We start from the raw sequence: 13,771 nt of genomic DNA on the forward strand, positions 1-13,771 counted from the left end.
CACTGTGTTTGAGACTAATCAAAGACTAATTGAGAGAGGTGAACTGCATAAGGTCCTCTCATTTTCATAAAATTTGAAATTCAGAAAGAATGTTTGGAATCCAGTTTTTCACTCTTCAAATATCGAGGATGTAGCTGAGGCCATCACTTTTATTTCTGGAAACTGAGTTCAGTAGGAAAATCGGCCAGATTATTCTTTGCCAAATCATACTTCCAAATCAACAATTTTGAGTGAGAATGAGTCAATCAAATTATACATTTATGCAGCCTGCCGTGAATGCCTGCTGAAAAATGTTCAAAGAATTTAATTAGATTTTACAGTCAACCCAAAAGGCCACGCTTTCAATCCAGCCTTTGCTACTGAGCTGGCATAGACATTTTTGCTTGGATAACACGAGCAGTTTGCTCCCACGGCTCCCCAGCGCCCTGCCGTGCCACGCTCAAGTCCAGTGCGATGTGACAGCTGCATACTGCGCTTTCTGTTCGTCACGCGTCCAGTTCTGTCGTTTTAGCCAAGGGAACATATTCCACTGGTGGTGTTAATTACTCTGTCCGTGTCCTGTTCCATTCTCCACTTTGCTTTTTGTGCGTGAGTGATTCTTAGGGCATGAGGCAAATGAAAAAACTCAAGTTTCCTATCTTTGTGGGTAGTAATCACCCAGGAACAGAAAATATAGGCATTGCCTAATCATTTTTATCTAGTTTCCATTAAATTTTGAACTTTCCTTGAAACTCAAAAAGAAGTCATTTCCTTATGTTGTTCCCATGATAGGGCCAGTGTCTAAAGGTGCCTTAGTCGCATAAAAATGCTCAGCCCGTAAGTAGAGTGGTGGGGATTGTATGGGTGCGTCCCCCCCGCTGCTCTCGCACCACCAGCGCATTCCCTTTATAAGCTGCTTCTCCCAACTTTCCCAAGTGTATCCTCAGCATGCTGGAAAAATGTGTCTATCCCCTTAAATTTACTTGGCAGATGCTTATTTGAGACGAGGACCCATGGAAAGTTTTTTCCCTAATAACATAACTGCATTTCACGAAGCATCACGTATTTTTTACCCCGATTTAAAAACAAGCCCCATGGCTACGCGGGGTGGCCGATGCCTGTAATCCTAGTACACGAAGAGGCTCAGGCCAGAGGATTGGTTGAGCTCAGGAGTTTGAGACCAGCCTGAGCAAGAGCAGGACCCCACCCTCTCTACCTCATCTCTACTAAAAGTAGAAAAATGAGCCGGGCATTGTGGCAGGCACCTGTAGTTCAGCCGCTCAGGAGGCTGAGGCAGGAGGATCACTTGAACCCAGGAGTTCGTGGTTGGCTCTGAGCTAGGCTGACACCATGTCACTTTAGTCTGGACAATAGAACGAGACTCTGTCTCAAAAAAGAAATTAATTAAAAAAAAAAAGCAAACCTTTTTGAAATTGGACCATCTCTTCGCCTCATTCAGTTTATTGTTTTCTATGTTGTTTTTATTCTTCCCGTATTCCAGTCCTAACATCATTGGTCTAAGCATGTTTTGCATGTTAATAATACGTGAACATATTTTTACTTAGACAAGAAATATGCTGTCTTCTATGTTTTTTTAAAGATGTAGTATTATTAAGCATTTTCTCTTATAAATGTTGCCAGTGGTATGTGTATAGAAATATATTTCTCTGCTATTTGAAAAAGACAGTGAGAATTCTGAGTAGCAACCGCCATCCTGTCCCATCCCAAAGCTGCTTCTAGTTAGCCTCAGCTGGTTTTCCCATGGGAGGAAATCAGTCTGGTGTGCAAACAGCCTGACGTGTCGTTAGCACAAGAAGCGAGTGCCTGGAGACATTACTGGTCTTTCAACTGTGATGTCTTAGGGGTTCCATATTTTCTATTAAATAGAAATAGAAAATCAGGCCCTAGCAGTGTTCATGTATGAAGGACCAAATATTTGTTAATGCATCGTTACTGTTGTTTTTACTTAAACATTTCTGAGACCTTCCCATTTATTCTAAAATTGCTTCTTTACACTCCATATTGCAAATGAAGAAATTTAATCTTAAATTGCATTTATAGAGAAGTGGATGAGACAGGCAATCCTTGAATTTTCTGAGCAAGGAGATGTATTATATTTTTTAATCTTTATGTCTGTCATCAGATTGTGTTAGCTGTTTTGAGGAACTTTAAAAAAAATCACAAAAACATGGATAATTTTCTAAAATGTTTCATAGTTTTACAAAAAGAAGTAAGTCAAAAAGTAATCTGTGTGGTTAGCCCATTGAAAATTGAAACATGGCGGCGCCTGTGGCTCAGTGAGCAGGGCGCCGGCCCCATATGCCGAGGGTGGTGGGTTCAAACCCAGCCCCGGCCAAACTGCAACCAAAAAATAGCCGGGCATTGTGGCGGGCGCCTGTAGTCCCAGCTGCTCGGGAGGCTGAGGCAAGAGAATCGCGTAAGCCCAGGAGTTAGAGGTTGCTGTGAGCCGTGTGACGCCACGGCACTCTACCCGAGGGCGGTACAGTGAGACTCTGTCTCTACAAAAAAAAAAAAAAAAAAAAAGAAAGAAAATTGAAACATTTTGTTTTGAAGCTGAGCTGCTTGGTTCATTTGTAAACATCTGCTGAGTACAGCCCTGTGCTACGTGTCAGGCTCTCTGTGAGCACTGGGGAGATGGTGAAAAGTAACACCCTCTGCTCTCACTGAGCTTGTTAAATTTTTAATTTATCCTTATGTTGAAAGTGATGGTGAAATATTTGTTGAGTGATAAATAAGGTAAATCCATCCAGTAAATGTGTGAGCCTATGTTTTGGGAATTAATTTAGGTCACCCTTCCCTAGAACTAGAACTTTATTTTGCAAAGTGAGATGTTTAGATGACAGTTACTACTGTGGCCGTACTAACTTCATCTTTACCTCTGGACACACAGACATAGATGTGTGAATTTATGTATCCCTCGGCATATATATATGTGTGTGTGTGTGTGTATAATTTTTTTTTTAAAGACGAGTCTTATTATGTTGCCCACTGTAGAGTACAGTGACGTCACAGCTCACAGCAACCTCCAACTCTTGGGCTTCAGTGATTCCCCTGCCTCAGTCTTCCAAGTAGCTGGGACTACAGGCGCCTGCCACAATGCCCAGCCGATTTTTTATTGTTGTTGCAGTTGTTGTTTAGCTGTTCTGGGCCGGGTTCGAACCTGCCATCCCAGTGTATGTAGCCAGTGTCTTAACCCCTAAGCTATGGGCACCGAGCCTGTGTATATAATTTTATAATATTTTAGGTCTATCTATTTTTTCAAGTTTCCCAAGTTTTATTATTTGCCTTGACTTGTACTTTATTCATATCTTTACTGTTTAGATAAAGTTACAAAGTTGGGTTAAGATTTTACCTGTTAAAAAAGATACGTTGAGAACCGCACTGACTCTGGCATGTGACCTTTTCGTCCTCCCCTCCCTGTCCTCTGGCGATGATAGGTCATTCCTAATGTGCATAACAAGGACAACAAAAGTGCCAACCCCCAGGACCAAGGCACCCAAGGAAAAAGAGAAAAGGTAACTTGAAGCTCTCAAGCTTTTTTATTTATTTCAGAGTTTTACGGGTTTATAAATATTTCTGGTCACTCAGATCACCTTTATAATGCTTGTGTCATGTTCAGACGTGTGCACATCACCCCATACTGTTCACTGTGCCCAGGAGGTAGGTTTCCGCCCAGCTCCCCCTTTCCTCTCCCGCCCCTGTGATTTCTGTTCCGTTTTCTAATCACAGCCCCACCAGCAGTGTGTAAATGTTCCTTTCTCGCTGCATCCACACTGGCATCTGTTATCTTTGGGCTTTTTTTAATTTTTTATTAAATCCTAGCTGTGTACATTAATGCAATCATGGGGCACCATACACTGGTTTTCTAAACAGTTGGACACATTTTCATCACACTGGTTAACATAGCCTTCCTGGCATTTTCTTAGTTATTGTGTTAAGACATTTATATTCTACATTTACTAAGTTTCACATGTACCCTTGTAAGATGCACTGCAGGTGTAATCCCACCAATCACCCTCCCTCCACCCATCCTCCCCGCTCCGTCCTCTCCACCTTCCCCAGATTCTTAGGTTATAACTGGGTTATAGCTTTCATATGAAAGCCATAAATTAGTTTCATAGTAGGGCTGAGTACATTGGATACTTTTTCTTCCATTCCTGAGATACTTTGCTAAGAAGAATATGTTCCAGCTCCATCCATGTAAACATGAAAGAGGTAATGTCTCTATCTTTCTTTAAGGCTGCATAATATTCCGTGGTGTACATATACCACAATTTATTAATCCATTCGTGAATTGATGGGCACTTGGGCTTTTTCCATGACTTAGCAATTATGAATTGGGCTGCAATAAACATTCTGGTACAAATATCTTTGTTATGTTGTGATTTTTGTTCTTCTGGGTATATACCTAGTACCAGAATTGTAGGATCGAATGGCAGGTCTATTTTTAGATCTCTAAGTGTTCTCCAAACATCTTTCCAAAAGGAACATATTAATTTGCATTCCCACCAGCAGTATAGAGGTGTTCCCTTTTCTCCACATCCACGCCAGCATCTCTGATCTTGCCATTTTGTGATTTTGGGGGCTTTTTAATACAAGCCACTCTAACAGGGGTAAGGTGAAATCTTATTGTGGTTTTGATTTGCATTTCCCTAATGATTAGTGATGTTAAGCATTTTTTCATATTTTTATTGGCCATTTGTTTATCTTCTTTTGAAAAGCTTCTGTTCATGGCTTTTGCCTACTTTTTGATGGGATTGATTTTTCTTGATGACTTGCTTGAGTTCTTTATAGATTCTTTTTTTTTTTTTTTATTGTTGGGGATTCATTGAGGGTACAATAAGCCAGGTTACACTGATTGCAATTGTTAGGTAAAGTCCCTCTTGCAATCATGTCTTGCCCCCATAAAGTGTGACACACACCAAGGCCCTACCCCCCTCCCTCCGTCCCTCTTTCTGCTTCCCCCGCCCATAACATTTCTTTATAGATTCTTATAGTTAGCCCTTTATCAAGTGTATAGCTTGCAAATATTTTCTTCCATTCTGTAGGTTGTCTGTGTGGTCTGTCAATTATTTCTTTGGCTGAGCAGAAGCTTTTCACTTAAACAAGTCCCATTTATTTCTTTTTGTTGTTGCTGTGATTGCCATTGGGGTCTTCATAAATTCTTTGCCTAGGTTGGCATCTAGGAGAGTTTTTCCAACTTTTTCTTCTAGAATTTTTATGAATTCTTACATTTAAGTCATTTATCCGTCTTGAGTTAATTCTTGTGAGTAGTGAGAGAGATGGATTTTGTTTTGTCCTTCTGCACGTGGCTATCTAATTTTCCCAGCACCGGTTATTATATAGGAATTCTTTCCCTTGGTGTATATTTACGTCTGCTGTGTCAATAATCACTCTGCCATATGTGTGTAGTTCTATGTCTGAGTTTTCCACTCCCTTCCACTGGTCTAGTCTCTGTTCTTGTGCCAGAACCATGCTGTTTTGGTTACTGTACCCTTGCAGCATTGTTTGAAGCCTGGTAGTGAGATGCCTCCAGATTTGTTCCTTTTGCTTAAGATTGCCATGGCTATTCAGGATCTTTTCTGGTTCTAAATGAAGTGTAGAATCGTTTTTCTACATTTGTGAAACATAACTTTGGTATTTTGCTGGGGGTTGTACTGAATCTGTAAACCACTCAAGCTTTTAAAAAATGTTTGTGGTTCATTTTTGCACATACTTAATAAAAGCGATTTACTGGATGAGTATCGGTGTAGAAGGACCATATTTGTAAAGTTTCCTTCTTGTGAACATAATTGAGTCTGACCAGAATGAAGACCAGAACCCCCTTGAAGCTTCCATAGAGAAACACACCCACCAGGCAGCTACCGACAACACACTTCTCTGCGGGGCCATTGGTTTGTCCCTTCTCGGAACAGGCCTCTCCCACTTTGATCGCTGCTCTCTCAGCCTGGAAGTCCATTTCCCCCATTTTTCTCCCGTAATCCTTTTTATCCTTTAAGGACCAGATCAAAGGTCATCTCTCCTGGGAAAACTTTCCTTCCTGTTAATGAGAATTAATCACCCACTTGTTTTCCCACCTCTGTTGCCGTAGAATTTGTCAACCTAAAAATTATTCTAAGACATAGTATCAGGGATGAATTTTCATTTTCCCCTTTCCCCTGTGTTACAACAGGACCTCTTTCTTCACATCGCAGGTTTCCGTGGTCAGCTGTCTCTCCCCGCACACACACTGTGCTATCTGAACTATTAAAGCCTAACAATAAGTTTGTTTCCCAAGAGAACAATTTTTCACATATCTCTCCTTCTTTAGAAATGTCCTAACTATTTGTGTTCTTTCCCTTTTCTCTATAAATTTAGAATCAGATTGTTAAAATTGCACAGAAATCTCTTTTTATATTTCTGTTGGAATTATGTCGAATCTGCAGATTAATTTATAAAGAAATTTTTATCTTTCTGATGTTGAGACTTTAAAACATGAATGGTATATTTTTCTATTTTTAAGTCTTTTATTTCTTTCAATTAATTTTTATTATTTTCTTTAGAAAGATGTTGTGAATCTTTTGATTTATTCCTAGATATACTTGTGTTTTGTGTTGCTATTAATATTAAATGATGCCTTTTTTTTTTAGTTGTCCATACTTATGGGACGTAATGTATCCCATAATGTTCAAATCTGGGTAATTAAGATATCCATTGATCTTATGCATTGATCATTTCTTTGTGTTAGGAATATTCTAATTTCATCTTTGATTTATTTTAAAATATATGGTAAATTGCTGGTAACTGTAGGGGCCTGTTGTGCTACCAAACACTAGGTCCTGTATTTTTGTGCCCATTTCATTCCACCCTCCCTCTACCCTTCCAACCCTCTTAACCATCATTCTGTTCTCTCCATGAGTTGTTTAAGTTTCCACATATGAGTGGGAATATACAATATTTGTCTTTCTCTGCCTGATTTATTTCACTTAATATAATGTCCTCCAAGATGCCCATGTTGCTGCAAATCACAGGACTTCATTCTTTTTATGGCTAAATAATATTCGATTATGTATTGTATACCATATTTTCTCTCTTCCTTCCCTTCCCTTCCCTCCCCTCCCCTCCCCTTCCCCATTCCCCTTCCCCTTTTCCCTCCCTCCCTCCCTTCTTTTCTTTCTTTCTTTGTTTTTTTGAGACAGAAGAGCCTCAAGCTGTCGCCCTGGGTAGAATATTGTGGCATCTCAGCTCATGGCAACCTCCAACTCCTGGGCTTAAGCGATTCTCTTGCCTCAGCCTCCCGAGTAGCTGGGACTACAGGCGCCTGCCACAACGCCCGGCTATTTTTTGGTTGCAGCCGTCATTGCTGTTTGGTGGGCCCGGGCTGGGTTTGAACCTGCCAGCTTAGGTGTATGTGTCCGGTGCCTTAGCAGCTTGAGCCACAGGCGCCAAGCCTTTCTTTCTTTTGTTTGAGACAGATTCTCCCTTTGACTCCATTGGTAAGAGTGCTGTGGCATCACAGCTCACAGCAACCTCAAACTCTTGGGCTCAAGTGATCCTCTTGCCTTAGCCTCCCATGTAGCTTGGACTACAGGCGCCCACCACAACACCCAGCTAGTATTTTTTTTTTTTTTGTAGAGACAGAGTCTCACTGTACCGCCCTCGGGTAGAGTGCCATGGCGTCACACGGCTCACAGCAACCTCTTAACTCTTGGGCTTACGGGATTCTCTTGCCTCAGCCTCCCGAGTAGCTGGGACTACAGGCGCCCGCCACAACGCCCGGCTATTTTTTTGTTGCAGTTTGGCCGGGGCTGGGTTTGAACCCGCCACCCTCGGCATATGGGGCTGGCGCCCAACTCACTGAGCCACAGGCACCGCCGCGCCAGCTAGTATTTTTTATTTTAGAGACAGGAGCTCACTCTTGCTCAGGCCAGTCTCGAACTTCTGAGCTTAAGCAATCCACCACTTTTGCCTCTCAAAGTGATGGGATCACAGATGTGAGCCCCACCACACCTGGCCTCATAGTTTCCTTATTCATTCATCTGGTGGATGAATTCATCTAGACATATAGGTTGATTCCATATTTTGGCTATTGTAAGACATTTCATATTTTCTGTTTATTTCTAGTGTGTAGACATAAAGTTGACTGTGTATTTGTATATTTTTATTTGACATCTTGTAACATGATTCTTTTATACTCTTAGGACATAAAATAGTCCAACGTAGAACACTGGGAAAATGCTAAAATAAAAAAATAAAAATCTCTCATAAAGTTACCTCCTCAAGAGAAATTAATTAAAGTTTCATGGAGAGTCTTTTAGTGTCTTTGTTTATGTGCTCCATAGATAAGGTCTTTTTAGTAAGAATATGAATCTCAGGCTGGGTACAGTGACTCACACCTATAATCCTAGCATTGTAGGAGGCTCGGGCAGGAGGATTGGTTGAGTTCAGGAGTTAGAGACCAGCCTGAGCAAGTAAGACCCACCCACCATCTCTACTAAAAATGGGGAAAAAAATTTTTTTCTTTTTCTTTTTTTTTGAGACAGAGTCTCACTTTGTTGCCTTCGGTAGGGTGCTATGGCATCACAGCTCACAGCAACCTCAAACTCTTGGCTTCAAGCGATTCTCTTGCCTCAGCCTCTCAAGTAATTGGGTCTCCAGGCACCTGCCATAATGCCCAGCTATTTTTAGAAACAATGTTCTTGCTCTGGCTCAGGCTGGTCTCGAACCTGTGAGGGCAGGCAATCCACCTGGGCCTCCCAGAGTGCTAGGATTATAGGTGTGAGTTACTGTGATGAGCCCCTAAAAATAGAAAAATTAGCTGAAAGTTGTGGCAGGTACCTGTAGTCCTACCTACTCAGAGGCTAAGGCAGGAGGATCACTTGAGCAGAGGAGTTTGAAGTTGCTATGAGCTAGGTTAATGCCATGGCACTCTAGACACTGTCTCAAAAAAAGAAAACAGAAGGTGAATTTCAAGTGCTAGTGTAGATTTTTATTTTTGTATTTTCTATACAAGGAATAATAAACACTTTGGAAAATAGCAGTTTTGTAGCAGCCCCTGTAGCCTATCTAGGCGTGAGAATTATAAGAAATACCTGTATAGCTCAATAATGGAACACCTTGGTGGAAAGGGCTTGGAGAGGGATTTAGCTCCTAACAAGCATGAGAGCTCGTGAGATGAGAGCAGTGGTGAATTGGCATTCTCTACACCTGTCATGTTGAGAGGCACGAGATCAGCCTGATATTAGGCTGGAGGAGCAGGTAGTCGGGAGCATGCGCATTCTATCACGACCCGCTTACTCTGACTCTGTCTCCTCTCCTGCCTGCAGAACGCCAGCATGGCGTCTCTCTGCTGAAGATCACTAAGCTCTACTAAAGACTAAGATCTATCTATTCTAAGACTGCTTTATTCTCTCTAAGACTCTCTGTCTCTCTCCTGCAGAAGTAGATAGCCCTCAGGCACCTAAGAGAAATTGTTCCTGAGCGAGGTATCTTAGTAGTCTGCATCTGGAACCTAGTTATGCTGGGCCCGAGACCTGGCCAGTCCTGGAACCCGACAAAGTGGTGTCAGGAGTGGGACAGTGAATTCCACTGACACAGTTTTTTTTTTTTTTTTTTCTTGTTTTATTGTACCTGCTAAGACCTACGGTACCCTGTGTAATAAAAGTAATGATAGCACACATTCTTGTCATTGTATTCCTGACCTTTAAGTAAAAGATTTTAGTATTTCACTGTTAAATATGTATGTTGTAGATATCTGTAGATAATCCTTGAGGTTAAGGATTAACCTTTCTTTCATTCCTAATCTGCTAAGAATTTTTATCGTGAATGTGGTTGGCATTGAATCTTATCATATGTATTACCTGCATCCACTTAAATGATTGTATTGGGGGGAGCATGCTTGTGAATTTTTTTTCTCCTTGAATTTCTTTAATTTTCTTTTTTTTTTTGCGGTTTTTGGCTGGGGCTGGGTTTGAACCTGCCATCTCCAGTATATGGGGCCAGCGCCCTACTCCTTTGAGCCACAAGGCGCCACCCCCTTGAATTTCTTTCTTTTTTTTTTTTTTTTTTAAAGACAGAGTCTCTCTCTGTTGCCCTGGGTAGAGTGCTGTGGCATCATGATAACTCACAGGACCTCCAGCTCCTGGGCTCTAGTGATCCTCCAGCTTCAGCCTCCCAGGTAGCTGGGACTACAGGCGCCCACCACTACACCCAGCTAATTTTTCTTAGTGGAGATGGGGTCTCACTCTTTCTCTGGCTGGTCTTGAACTTATGAGCTCAAGGATCTTCCTACTCAGACTCCCAGAATGCTAGGATTACAGGTATGAGCCATGAAACCAGCCCTCAGTGATTTTTTTAGTATTATTATTAAATCATAGCTGTGTATATCAAATGCAATCATGAGGTACAATGTGCTGAAATATTCTCATCAAACTGGTCAACACAGCCCTCACGGCATTTTCTTAGTTATTGTGTTAAGACATCTATATTCTACGCTTAGTAAATTTCACATGTACACTTATAAGAGGCGCCATAGGTGTGGTCCCAACAATGACCCTCTTTCCACCCAAAACTTGAGGATTCCTCATTTCAGTGGTAAAATTTGCCTATTTTCTCATGTAGTTTTCATTTTTTTTTATGTGTTTTTCAGTTAAATGCATCCAAGTTTAAAGTTTTTCTGTCTCCCTCGTAATTAACCCTTTTATTAATATGTGGCAGTTTTTAGTAATGCCTTACCACCGGTTTCATCCAATATCACTGAAACCATGCTGCTTTTCTTTTTGCACTCACCTAGTATGATGGTTTGGAATATTTTTGAACCACACACATGAAATGATTTCAGGTCTCCAGTGCTGGTGACTCTGGACTTGTACAGATTCTCAGGGGATACATTTTTTTCTTCCACCTCAAGCTGAGAGCAAGGCTGTGAAATCTCTTCTGTGACCAGGATTTTGGTTTGTTTTTTGTTTTCTTTTCTGTTTTTAGTCATCATCCACGATGGTGGTTTCTACCCTCAGTCATGTGTCGCGAAAACACTTTTTGAAATTTAATTTGTGGTTAAAACGGGTTTCTCAGAATATTTAATCTACCCTATTGCTACCGTATTTTTTCCTACTCATATGTTGATTCAAAGGTTTGAACATTCATAACATGTTTATTGAAAACCATAATGAATCAGTTACTGTTCAGAGTCTAGGGATAAAACAGCATAAAAGGAAATAGAGAAGGCAAAAGTCTGTGGGGACAGAGGCAATGAACACCGCATAGATTAAGTGACTGTTCACTAATCCAGCTACTTTTGGAATAATGTAATTTAATCAATCCAGAAAAATTCCACCTAAGATCTTAGAAAGGAAAAAGATGTGTGATTTTTTTTTTTTTTTTTTTTGAGACAGAGTCTCAAGCTGTCGTCCTCAGTAGAGTGCTGTGGCATCATAGCTGACAGCAACCTCCAGCTCTTGGGCTCAAGTGATCCTCTTGCTTCAGTCTCTTTATTTTTAGTAGAGATGGGGGTCTCGCTTTTTTGCTCAGGCTGGTCTCCAACTCTGGAGCTCAAGCAATCCACACGCCTTGGGCTCCCAGAATGATAGGATTACAGGCATGCGTCAACGTGCCTGGCCAGATGTATGATTCCTGTCAACTTTAACCTGCTCCAGTGAATGAAATTGGATTTTAATACGTAGCAAGGATCTTCACACTCAGTAAAAAGCTAATAATACCAAAAGTCAAAGTATATCTATTTTGCTGAGTTCTTTGTCACAAAGAAAAACAAGTAACCTGCAGGGAGAGACAGAGGATCAGAATGTTCAGCTCATCACAGGCCGGTGTCTCTGTGGAGGACGATGCTGTTTATTAGGTCACTTTCCCCTGAAGTTATGTCTTAACTGCCCAGCGTTACACTGCGTTCTGGGATGGCAAAGCACCATCACCCTGAGAGGCTCACAGAGGAGGGACATGTCGTGACATAGCAGAAGTGTAATTAGTTTGATAACAGAAATATGCCCCGGGGGGCTGTGGGACCGTGTCTTTGCCAGAGTTGGAGGTCAGATGATGACTCATCTATCTGTTTAAAAATAATTATCATTAGAAGTAATTTTTTGTGCATTAGTTTCTACTTAATGCAAAAGCAGTGCATGTTCTTTAGAATTATCAACAAAAAGGAGACAAAAATCACCTGAAATAAATTCCTAACAGGGGTCTGTGTTTGCCTTCAAATTAAAAAAAAAAAAGAGCCTAAAAGAGCTACCTGAAAAACCAAAAAATTACTTAGCAGACCTTTAATAAGTATCGGCTTTTGTTCTGTTTTGCTTCTGTTCAGTATTTTCTGGCCTGTTTTTCATCATGTGGGCATTAAAAGATTGGCAATCAGGATTCATAGAAATAGTGATATTAATTACAGGTTTGTAACAGCCCTGGTGTTACCTTTTTTTTTTTTTTTTCTTACAGTTTTTGGCTGGGGCTGGGTTTGAACCCGCCACCTCTGGCATATGGGGCTGGCGCCCTACTCCATTGAGCCACAGGCACTGCCCATTACCTTTTTAAGTTTTTCTTCCATGTTATCTCAGGCATTCTCTTTCTCAAGGGGCTGTGGCCACTCATTAAAGCCAGGAGATCATTACCAGAGAAGCCTTCTCTACTGTTCATTTCCTTTATTTTCTTTCAAAGTATTAGCCAATGAAAATATCTTCCACTAAACAGGAAAATATAAATATATTAAACTTGTAAAAATATCTCTCCCAAATATATATGTAGAGTGAGTGTAGCTTATTGTATAGGTATAATGTAAATTATACTTCAATTAGACATGCATCTACTCCAGGTGGAAAACCTGGACATGCCAGACTCTGGGCTAAGGATAACCTTGGGAAAGCATTTTGCAAAGATCAAAATGATCTCTTATAGGGCCGGGTGTGGTGGCTCATGCCTGTAATCCTAGCACACTGGGAGGCTGAGGCAGGTGGATTGCTTGAACTCAAGTGTTAGAGACCAGCCTGAGCAAGAGCCAGACCTCATCTCTACTAAAAATTGAAAAATTAGCTGATTGTTATGGCAGGTGCCTGTAGTCCCAGCCACCGAGGCAAGAAGATCGCTTGAGCCCAAGAGTTTGAGGTTTTTGTGAACTATGACACCACGACACTCTACCCCTTGGCAACAGAGTAAGACTCTGTCTCAAATAAAAACATCTCTTGCCAGCCCTGATGACACTTAGGTTGCTGTATGCGTGCGAGCTGACCATTCCCAACAGCAGCAGACAGTACAGCATCCCATCAGCAGTATTCCACGTTGTGTTAGGTCTCAGAATGGGCTTTGTGATATATATATATATATCACATAGATATTCAAGCATAGCATGGAGATATGGTTATCATTGAGCATTGATAAAAATATTTTTACATAGTTTTAAACTCCAGACCAGAATGGCCAGGGAGATCAGGGAGGCACAGCCGTTCCCAAAATACAATGATCTAATCTCTTTGGTTGTGTAGATCTGGATTCTTATATAGGGATGATTCTCAGTTAATAGTTTTTATGAAACAGGATATATATATTTTTTTAATTAAAAGGCTGACACGAGGCAGCACCTATGGCTCAAAGGAGTAAGGCGCCAGCCCCATATATTGGAGGTGGTGGATTCAAACCCAGCCCTGGCCAAAAACTGCCAAAAAAAAAAAAAAGGTCTGACACATTTAAATTTTAGTTTCACTGTTTTTTTGGAAACTTTGGGAATATTACTGTAATGCTTATTAGTCTTTATGAACTAATCAGAGAGAGGTTCTTCCAATTTATTAATAGG

At 40.9% G+C, this 13,771-nt stretch overlaps 1 protein-coding gene across 1 annotated transcript in view; it reads left to right on the plus strand.

Annotated features, from left to right (window-relative positions):
* Window positions 1-13,771, plus strand: part of PATJ (PATJ crumbs cell polarity complex component) — a 408,655-nt gene that overhangs the window by 187,532 nt on the left and 207,352 nt on the right. The window contains 1 exon segment of the mRNA XM_053575260.1: window positions 3,438-3,515. Coding sequence (XP_053431235.1) covers window positions 3,438-3,515 — 78 coding nt within the window.

This window comes from Nycticebus coucang, chromosome 22 (genome assembly GCF_027406575.1).
Source record: "Nycticebus coucang isolate mNycCou1 chromosome 22, mNycCou1.pri, whole genome shotgun sequence".
NCBI classification, from domain to species: domain Eukaryota; kingdom Metazoa; phylum Chordata; class Mammalia; order Primates; family Lorisidae; genus Nycticebus; species Nycticebus coucang.